This window comes from Oryza glaberrima, chromosome 5 (genome assembly GCF_000147395.1).
Source record: "Oryza glaberrima chromosome 5, OglaRS2, whole genome shotgun sequence".
NCBI classification, from domain to species: Eukaryota; Viridiplantae; Streptophyta; class Magnoliopsida; order Poales; family Poaceae; genus Oryza; species Oryza glaberrima.
In genome coordinates, this window is record NC_068330.1 from 20363239 (window position 1) to 20372131 (window position 8893).

At 54.0% G+C, this 8893-nt stretch overlaps 1 protein-coding gene across 2 annotated transcripts; it reads right to left on the bottom strand.

Annotated features, from left to right (window-relative positions):
* Nucleotides 1–184: 184 nt before the first annotated feature.
* Nucleotides 185–2762, bottom strand: LOC127773903 (exocyst complex component EXO70B1-like). 2 transcript variants are annotated; one of them, XM_052300135.1, is made up of 2 exons: nt 2554–2761; nt 185–2465 (listed from the first exon to the last, which is right to left on the bottom strand). In XM_052300135.1, the coding sequence occupies exon 2, from the start codon at nt 2412–2414 to the stop codon at nt 504–506; it is 1911 nt and encodes a 636-aa protein (XP_052156095.1). In that variant the 5' UTR covers nt 2415–2465; nt 2554–2761; the 3' UTR covers nt 185–503. The 2 variants fall into 2 exon arrangements, with proteins under 2 accessions (XP_052156095.1, XP_052156094.1); XM_052300134.1 differs by having other exon boundaries at nt 185–2762.
* Between the last annotated feature and the right edge of the window lie 6131 nt (nt 2763–8893).

Genomic DNA, 8893 nt, shown 5'->3' on the forward strand with positions numbered 1-8893 from the left:
TCATATTCCTCTGCAATGAATATCATATTCCACCAATGGATTTCGTGATTTGGCATCCATCTTAAGCTACCGACAATCTGATCATAGAATTAGATCATATGCAAAGTCATGATAGATAGAACTTCCAACCAATTTTTCGATTGTTTAAGCACTTCATGAAACTTCCTAAAGTAAATAACAGAAATTCACACATAAACACTTAGCTGTTAATCTGAAATAGTTGAAACAAATGGAAAAATAGTCCTGATTGTTACAAAATAATCACCTTACTAATTGGTACAGATACACCTACAGTAGTCATGTACAGTTGTACACCATTTGTCTTACCTCATGATTTCTTCATGGAGGACAAAATACAAACAATGAGGATGAAAAGTTAAGCTATGAAAATCACCAATAATGGGACGCAGATATTCACCAGGATCCATGATAGAACTCCACAAACCCTGTAGTAGAAGCTGCAGGCTGCAGCACGCCAGTACCATAACGTACTGATCAACTGATCACTTAGCTGCTCCTTCAAACAAGTGCTGGATGCATGCCTCAACATCTTCTGGGGTGTATTTGATGTACAAGTCATGCCTGGCTTCGGGGGATGATTTCAATCTAGAAATCAAGGCTGTATATACTGGCATTACAGCTTCCGCCACTGCTGCCCTAACATCCACCCGCAGCTGTTCATCTGCTATCACCCATTCTGATTGTACTTCATAGATCTCCTGAAAGTAGGTATTAAACATCCGGAGTTTCTGCTTCATTGCCGTGGCAGGGAGTCCACCTACTCCAGGACCGCCAGTCTGCAATACTGTTGTGACCTTGCCCCATGTTACCCGCTGGTAATCCATGCTCCATCGCCGCACTCTGTTTGTCATTTGCTTGATCCACTCGTCACCAAGCAAAACACCAAGTTCACTATCATTCACCTTCTGAATGATGTACTTGCCATTGTTCATCAAGAAGACGCAAGCGAGTGATGGATCTCGATATATCTTCGACTTTATATCTAAATTCTTGTGCAAGACATCCATGATCCATGCTATGTGCACAGCAAGCGACGAGGTGGGACGATCAGGGTCAACTGCAGCAGCCGCTCCACCAACAGCGCCGAAGTCACCTTCCATCACCTCTTCCAATGTCTGCCGCGACCCACAAGCAGCACGGAGATAGTTCATGACATACCGAGTGATGGGATGTATGCCTCCACCTTGGGCTGCAACTCGAGCAGGATCACGGCGGATGAGATTTTCCAACTCCATGAATATGCCTTTGATCGATGAGCCGAGGGTGTTGCACACCGCCGTGACCTCTGCACGGAGCGCAGCAGAGTACGGGTCGGCGAACACAGGATCAAGGTCAGGGAGAAGGTCCCGCACAGCCTCGTACATGTCCACCACTCGGAAGAGGCGCTCCGGAGCGCGGCTGGAGGAAGAGATAGCATCGCCGAATGATATGAGCTGCAAGGCTTGTGTGCGCACGGCGGCGACAAAGGCAAGGTCCCCAAAGGGGGCGAGGCCGTCGAAGACGCGGTCACATAGCCGGCGCTCACTGGGAATCAGAATACGGAACACCATGTTGAAGGCCGGGATCCAGCGGGCGATGTCGAATTCGAGCTCCTCCCAGGAGGAGGCATGGACCTCTTCAGCAGTTCGTGGGCGGACGCCGAGGCGAGCAACGCTCTCGTCGACGAAGCCGCGACGCGCGGCGGCATAGACCTCGGCGCACTCGCGGCCGAAGCCGGCATCCACCATCCTCCGCGCGATCTGGTGCACATTCGCCACCGACCCCGGCGAGAGCGCGTCGATCACCACGTCGTAGTCCGTCACCGGCTTGGCGATTGGGATCGGCTCGTCGCCGTAGCCGTCCCCGCCGCCGAAGTCCTCCTCGTCGTCGCTCCCGTCCGACCGGAACCCGCCGGGCGCCGCGGGGGCCGCGTCGTCGGGGCGCTCGATGAGCGCCCGGAACTCCTCCTCCAGGCGCGCCATGCACCTGCTGAGCAGCTCCTCCGCGCGGTCGAACAGGCCGCGGTTGGTCCCCGCGGCTTCCAGCTCCTGCACGGTGCCGATGAGGTCGTCGACCGCCTCAAGGAACGCGTCGGCGTCCGCGGAGTCCGCCCATATCAGCCTGTCCATCGCCACGAACTGCGAGATCTGGCGGTCGAGGGTGCGGACGGTCCGCTCCATCGACGTCACGGGCGGCGGCCTCCCCGCGGCCGCCGCCGCCGACACCGCAGCCGCTGGCGGCGGTGGCAGCGGCAGCGTCGGAGACTCCGGCATCGAGTGCTCCCCTCCTCCCCCTAAGCCGCCGCCGCCGCCGCCGCCAGCGGCCGAGGCCGCCGCGGCCCGCGCGGCGTAGAGCTTGTCGAGCGAGAGGCGGCCGTCGTAGTTGGAGAAGACCCTGAGGATGTCCTCCGTCATGGTGTCGCTGCTCCCCAGCGTCTGCACGATGTGCTGCACCGTCGCGAGCAGCTTCTCCTCCCCGTCCTCCGCCATCGCCTCAGTAATCCGCGCCGGGGAAAGAAAAAAAAAAACACAAGCAGACGTCGAGCTACCTCACCTCCGGGGCTGGAACGGCATCCCACGGCGAGCGGCACAGCCCCGATCTGCACGGCCTCCACCTCCACGCGGCTTCGCTTCGGGGTGGTGGTTGGGCGCGGCGGAGAAGGGGATGAGGAGGAGGAGGGCTTCCTTCCACGCAGCAACGCGTTGCGGCGGTGGCGTCTGGGCGAGGGCGACAGCGCGTGGACCGGACGCTTTACCGCACAGCGGCGCGCAAGTTGTGGCCGCCGCGTCGGGGTTGGTTCGAGGCGGCCGTCGGATGCGGCGGCACGGACGGTCGGATGCGTGGCCTCGGGGGAAGCGAAAGGCGGAGCGGAGGACGCGCGTGACAGAAGAAACCGCTTTTCTGACGAGGTGGGGCCCCGGGAACTAGTGTCAGTGGAGCGGTGGGACCAGACGATCGGTGGGTTTGACGCGGGAGAGAAGCCGGGGTGTGGAGGCTGACCGTCGGCGTGGCGGACGATGTGGCGCGCGTCGCGTCCACGGTGCGTTTTGCAGTAGGGAGAAAAATACGGGTCACACGCCTCACACGCGTTGCGGAATAGCCGTAGGCCGTAGGCAGTGACCCGGTGTACGCCCCGTAGTTTTTTTTTAATTTTTTACAAGAGACTTTACGCCCAGCTTTTACTTGTGAGAGTTCTTATTAGGCCAGTAGTTGTTGACTTGTGACTTGTGAGTTTAGGAAATTAGAAGTGTGGAAAAGCCAGCTCACCAGGTTGGGTTGGTGGATGGTTCGTTCTCCGTCCACATGGATGATTCGTTGGCTTTGGTTTGGTGGTGACCAAACGTCCAAACCATGAGCTCGATGGTGAACTGCCACGGATCGAGGCCGTAGCACCGCGACATTGCACATCGCACTCTGCTGTACTTTTAGAGCCCGATTAATAAACTTGGAGCAAGTTTAATAGCATAGCACATCGCACTCTGCTGTCCTTTGAGAGCCCGATAAATGAACTTAGAGCAAGTTTAATAGCATAGCTAACTACTAGCTTCAAATCATCTATAACTAATCTAAGAGCAAGTTTAATAGTACAGCCCACTACTAGCTTCAATTCATCTATAGCCAATCTAATAGCCAATACATACAATAGTTGCTTATTATACTATTAATATATGATCCCACATGTCATACACACAGTGTGTCTTGGAGTCCGTGCTGCAGCTGACTACAGATCTGTAGCCCGCTGCCCTTCTCTCTCATCATTTATCTCATTAAAATATGTTTATAGCTGCTAATAGTCTGCTATTGTACCTGTTCTAATAGCCCATTCATACTACAACATTAATATCTACACAAATAATATCTTTGAGTCCGTGTTGCAACTGGTTACAAATTTATAGCCCGCTTTCTTCTCTCTTCTCTTTTCTTCTCGATATGTGGTTATAGCTAGCTTATAATCTGCTATTGTACTTGCTCTTAGGGTCCGTTCGGTTGGAGTGTTGGACTGTTCGGAGAACAAACAAAATACAAACTAGGTGATGCCCTACGTTTTGCTGTGGGAATTACTAAGTAATTTCTACTCCCTCAGTTTCATAATGTAAGACTTTCTAGCACTATCCACATTCATATAGATGTTAATGAATCCATTAACATCTATATGAATGTGGATAGTGCTAGAAAGTCTTACATTATGAAACGGAGGGAGTAATATAGATGAAATTTAATAGATGAAATTTATTAGACTTTGTAGAGGATTATAGATGAAATTTATGTTGTTGGCCAAGATTTGTATCGCAAGAAGCAGAAGAAAAAAAAGAAATGAAAAGCTAGAATTTATTAGTAGTAAACATGAAACAAACTAAATAATATCTTCGCTTTGATACATAATATATGGATGAATGTATGTTAAGTATTATAAAAAATGATGGATATATTTGTTGAAATATTATGGAAATAATGAGAGAGGTGATGGTTGGATCTATTTGCATTTTGATTTGTAGAACAAAATAAATTATGGATGATATTACATGTTTGCATGAGCTATTTAATAGGTAGTTATTGCTATTGGATGATAAGGTGACATGTTTGCATGTTGAGCTTTACGGTATCTATAATCAGGGACACTCCATGGGTGCCCTCACTAACTGAGGGCACTCTCTGGGGAACTCCCCTCACAATGGAGGACACCTAGATGGGCTCCCCAAAATATGAGGCAACTGGATAAAGATACTCAAGCCCACGGTAGTTATTTTCCTATACTACCCCCTCTCTCTCTCTTCTCTCGCTTCTTTCTCCCAAAAAGCGTCATCGCCATCCCCCTCATCTATTCTGCCTCGTGCTCGGTCTCCGCCACCGCCCCTCGCCTCTCTCTCATCTCTCTCGCTGCCACCATCGTCTGTCTGTCGCGACCACCTCACGCCTCGCGCCGCCGCCGTCGAATCTGCCCCCTTCCCTGCCGCCAGATCGAGGAGGAGGTAGTGGCGGCACCGGCGGTGGCGGGCGCGGTGCCGGGGGAGGAGGCCAAGGCGGAGGTGGAGGAGGTCGCAACGGACGCCCGCCGTCGCCCGTCTCCGTGCGGTGGCCGACAGCGGCGACCGCCACCACGACGTTGTCCTCGTGCTCCTCAAGCGGTGGCGATGGCGGCGCCACCGCAGCGCGGTCGCTGCTCCGCCGGATCCGATCATCGTCGCCATCGCGGATCCGTCGTCGTCGTCACCTCTCTCTCTCTCTCTCTCTCTCTCTTATCGCCACGCCGCCGGTGTTGCCGCCGCGGATCCGGTGTCGTCGCGGCCCTTCTTTCTTTTCTTTCTTCTCTTCTCTTCGCCGGTCGTCCCCTACGCCAAGCCCACACGGCCACCTCTTCTTCTTCCTCTCGCCTCCTCCTTTGCATCCACCTCGCTCCCTTCTCTTCCCATGGCGACTGCTACTGCTCTCACATGATCAGAGATGGTGATGGCTAGCGTCGGCATCAATATGCCGGGTGTCACGCCCAGAAATTTAGCCCAAATTTCTAGACTATTTTGTGTATTAAATCCATGTCCACGCATCAGCCAAGGTACACAAAACGACAAATTAATATACAGATCCAAATGTAAATAAAGCGTAAAATACTTACATAAGAGGCAGTTAGTCCTCACACCGAAACGAAAGCAGCAGCAACGGAAAAAGGCGATCCTAGCGGGGCTTCAGCTCCACTCCACAGGCAAAACTCAACTGGGGTCTGAGCCTTGATCCTCTAACTTCGTCTTCAGCTCAAAAGCACTACACTTCTGAAAAGGGGAAACAATAGCAAGGCTGAGTACAACTACCGTACTCAGCAAGCCACACCAACGATGTAGACGTGCAAGGGGATACAAGGACGGTTTGTGGCTATTTGCATAAAGGCGGTTGTAAAACATTTTATTGAGCAAAACAGTAAAACTGTTGAGTAATTAAAGTAACATTAAATCTAACCAATCGCACCACACTTCAGGTTTCACCCCCACTCCTCGCAAGGCAGCGGGCAGTCCCCTCTCGTGCCACGGTGAATCCGGAAGCCGATCAACCGGACACCCCGGCCGACCCAACTCCATCACGCCCACCCTTGCCTCGTGTCGAGGGAAGATCCTCAATAGCGGGGAGTCATGGGACCCCGCTTTCGTGAGTTCGGCCGGGGGCGGAGGCCCGCCTCTCGAAAATCACTCGCTCGTCCCTAAGATTACCGGCAAGCTTGCACGTAGTCGGATTATACAGGTTCGGGCCGCTATGGAGCGCAACACCCTACTCCTGTGTTTGGGATTATGGATGAGTTTTACAAGGGTTTCTTCACTCCAGAGAGCGCACTTGCTTCCTCTCTTCTTGAGTTCAGATTTTCTGGGAGTCGTCCCCTCATCTCAGTGGGCAGGGTCCTCCTTTTATAGCTTAAGGGGATACCACATGTGCCGCCTCTACCTACCCTCCATAGGGGGGACCCCACTCCACTTTTTGGGCTTTAAACCGGGCCTTCTCCCGGAAGCTAAGCAATAACCGATTCTCGAGTGGAACCCGGCGCCGCCCCCCGCCTGACACGGGGGACAGCCCTGTCATTCCCTCATAAATGAACGATGACATGCAACAGCCCTTCCTCGAGTGACGCTAGGATGAGACGGGTCATACCCACCCCCACTCCGCCGGGGACAAGGGCGACGTGAGGACATGATTGCCCTATCCATCGGATGTAACGGAGACGGGCCGGTCACAGACCGGTCACATCCGATGGACAGGGGTTAGCTAGGCGCGCCGCACGTCTGCCCTTACCGCATTAAATGCGGTGAGGGACAGTTGGGGCGTCGCACATTTATGGCTGTTCAGCCTATGCTCCCCTCTTGCCCTCTCCCTCTGCCGCGTGGCGGCCGGGTGAGGGCCTCGGGGCGAAGCCGCGGGAGAGCCCGAGGGGGTGACATCATGCCCCGAGGCCCCCCCCCCCCCCTCGGCCGCTTTCATGACTCGCGTGACGCGCGAGTGGGGCCAACCTGCAGAGTCATGTGGCCGGAGGGAAAGTAATTCCCCTCTACTTCACATACCCCCGGGCCTATATCTCCGACACCTGGGTACGTCGGCTAGAGGAAAGCTACACTACAAGCCCAGCCGTTGCCTACACTGGCTTGTGGTAAGTACAATAAGTTATTCCAGGGCATCCCGCGAACCGGTCCTTAATTGCCATGGGTGCGACTAGCAATACCATGCATCCACAGCCCACCATTCAATCGCATTTTAGTTGGATAATTACGACCATGAAGCATGGCCAGATGTCGCGAGCACGCAGCTCATTCTGATACTAAAAAGGTCTAATACTGTAATTATCCCATCAACTGAGCTAGTGGTAATTAAGCATGGCTAAGCATATAGTTCTAGCTAGGTCACATAAGTAACATGAGCTAGTCGATTTATTACCCAATGTTAACAAAGGACAGATATCAACTAAACATGGCACAAGCGAGAAGATAGGTAAACCCTATTCCCATGTAATTAGCAAGACATGCAATTTTATTTGCAAACGATAAAACATTTGTAAATTAGGATCAAAATGCTCAAGGGGAATGTATGACTTGCCTTGCTTCTTCAAACAATCTTCCGAACTCTTATCTTCGCAACCACGATCTTCCGAAACGACGGAATCTACTCGCTGGCACGCAAAACGAGGAAAAACTCTAATAAAAACCAAGTAAACAGTACATAAAAAGTAAACAAACATGTAGATCTCAATTTTAGATGAATTTTGCAAGTTGAATGGCCCAATTTGGAGTTCGAATGAATTAGATATGAATTTTAGAAGTTTTGAGCCATTTTAATGAATTTTTAGAATTATTAATAATTTATTGCGCAATTATTAAATAATTTCTCAAAGGAAAGGCCTGCTGCTAACATCATCAAAGGGGCCGGCTCTGACAGGCGGGTCCCACGAGTCAGCGACACACAAGGGGTTGGTGCACGGTGGACACGGTCCACCGTGGCCGGGGCGGCACCGTGGACCAGGACCACCACGGGTCCACGGGCGGCGGCCCAGATCGGCAAAAAGGGGGGCTGGCTCGCCGGCCAACCCGACAAGGCAGCGGCGGCGGCACACGGCCAGCGGCTGAGAGGCGGTGGCGCACGGCCACTGGCCATCGACGGCGAGCGGCGACGCGGGAAGCGGCGGAAGGGATGGGAGGAGGGGAGGGGGATGCTCACCGAGCGCCCGACGGCAAGACGACGACGGAAGGTGGCCGGTGGAGCTCGGGCGGCGGCGCTCCGACAAAGGACGGCAACCGGGGTTTCCTGGGGAAGAAAAGGGAGGTGCGGGGAGATGAGTCCGGCGACGATTCGCGGAGACAGAGGAGTGGCCGAGCTACACACGAGGGCTGCGATGCCGGGGAAGGCAACGACGCAGTGCAGCGTCAATCGAGGAGGCGGCGCGACGTGGTTGGAGACAACAAATGAGACGATGGCTCGGCCTCGCAGTGAGAATGGCGCTGCGGGGGGTGGAAGAGGAAAAAGGAGTGGAGACCGGGTGGATCTCGGCACGGCGATGCCGACGGCAACGACGACGGCGGCGCAGCTTGGCGGTGGCTAGGGTGGCGGCGGTTGGCGGCTGAAGATCGCCGGCGGGCGGCGGAGAGAGGGAGCGCGGTGGCGCGGAGGATTTCGAGCACGGGAAGTCTCGGGAGAGAGGGGAAAATGGAGAGGGAGGTCTGAGCATCCTTTTTATGGGCTCGGGGCGACGGGATCGTGGCCGATTTGGGGCGGCAACCGACGGCGACATGGGGAAGAGAGAGAGAGTGAGAGGCTCCAGATTCCGCGGGGGAGTGGGGGAGGAGAGTGGGGCGACGCGAGCGGTGAGGTGGAGGAGGGGGGCGGCACGGTCCGGGCCCACACGGGAGAGGCCGCGGGCTACCGAAGG

What these genes read in the sequence shown, in the direction of transcription:
- LOC127773903 (XM_052300134.1), bottom strand. Translation starts at nt 2,489, where the DNA reads ATGGCGGAGGACGGGGAGGAGAAGCTGCTCGCGACGGTGCAGCACATC.